The 894-nt window shown below is 34.7% G+C and overlaps 1 protein-coding gene across 1 annotated transcript; it reads right to left on the bottom strand.

Annotated features, from left to right (window-relative positions):
• On the bottom strand, positions 1-871 carry SARC_09189 (hypothetical protein; the record flags this gene model as incomplete). Its single annotated transcript, XM_014296805.1, has 2 exons — positions 71-871; positions 1-18 (listed from the first exon to the last, which is right to left on the bottom strand). The coding sequence occupies exons 1-2, from the start codon at positions 209-211 to the stop codon at positions 1-3; spliced, it is 159 nt and encodes a 52-aa protein (XP_014152280.1). The 5' UTR covers positions 212-871.
• Between the last annotated feature and the right edge of the window lie 23 nt (positions 872-894).

The following is an 894-nucleotide window of genomic DNA, read 5'->3' as shown; positions in this document are numbered from 1 at the left end:
TCATATAGAACGGTAGCACTGTCATGTATAGACAAATATATATATAAAAACTGACCCACGATGTACTCACCGTCATGAGTTTGCATGCGCACACAGCATCCACGTCTGGTGCGGCCAGGATTAGAACAGACGCCGCTGGATGTGACGAAAGCGCATCTTCTTTGATCTTCTTGAAGGCAATGTATAAATCAGCCGGAGATGTACGAACCATTGCTATGAAGAGATACACGCACACGTGCGTGATAAGGCAAGTGTGTATGTATGTATATATATGTGTAAGACCTTATATGTGATCATGGGTGTCCTGTACGTGACAAATAGACGGGCTGTTCTGAGCCACGCGTATCCCTATTATTGGACTATATGTATGCGTGTTTGTACTTGGATCCATGTATATATATATATATACGTTTATGTATCTGTATATTGAGGTATATAAATGTATTTATATCTATGTGTCTAATTATGTGTATACTGTATGGATAAATGTAGGCGTGTGATTCGTGGTTCACTTAAGCGTACAGAGGGTCTTATTACGCTTATGAAACAAAGTGATAAAAATAATGATGTTTTTAGACAATTATATGTACAATGATATACAATATATTGTGATGTACTATCGTCAGTGTATATTGAGCTGATGTCACCAGTGTAAATAGGACTGGGTCGACGTGCAAGTGACAGTTACAAACTAATCAGGTACAACTCGACTTAAATATGTACATAAGAATAAGGAAGCGAGGTCCAACGTACTATAGCATATAGCTAATGATATGCATATATTTATACATATACATATACATATATACATATACATACATATATATATATACATATATATATTTATATGTATAGATATAGATATAGATATAGATATAGATATAGATATATATG

The sequence above is a fragment of the Sphaeroforma arctica genome (genome assembly GCF_001186125.1).
Source record: "Sphaeroforma arctica JP610 unplaced genomic scaffold supercont1.905, whole genome shotgun sequence".
Classification (NCBI taxonomy): Eukaryota; class Ichthyosporea; order Ichthyophonida; genus Sphaeroforma; species Sphaeroforma arctica.
Note: the sequence above shows the minus strand (reverse complement) of the source record. Positions and strands in the feature narration are given on the sequence as shown.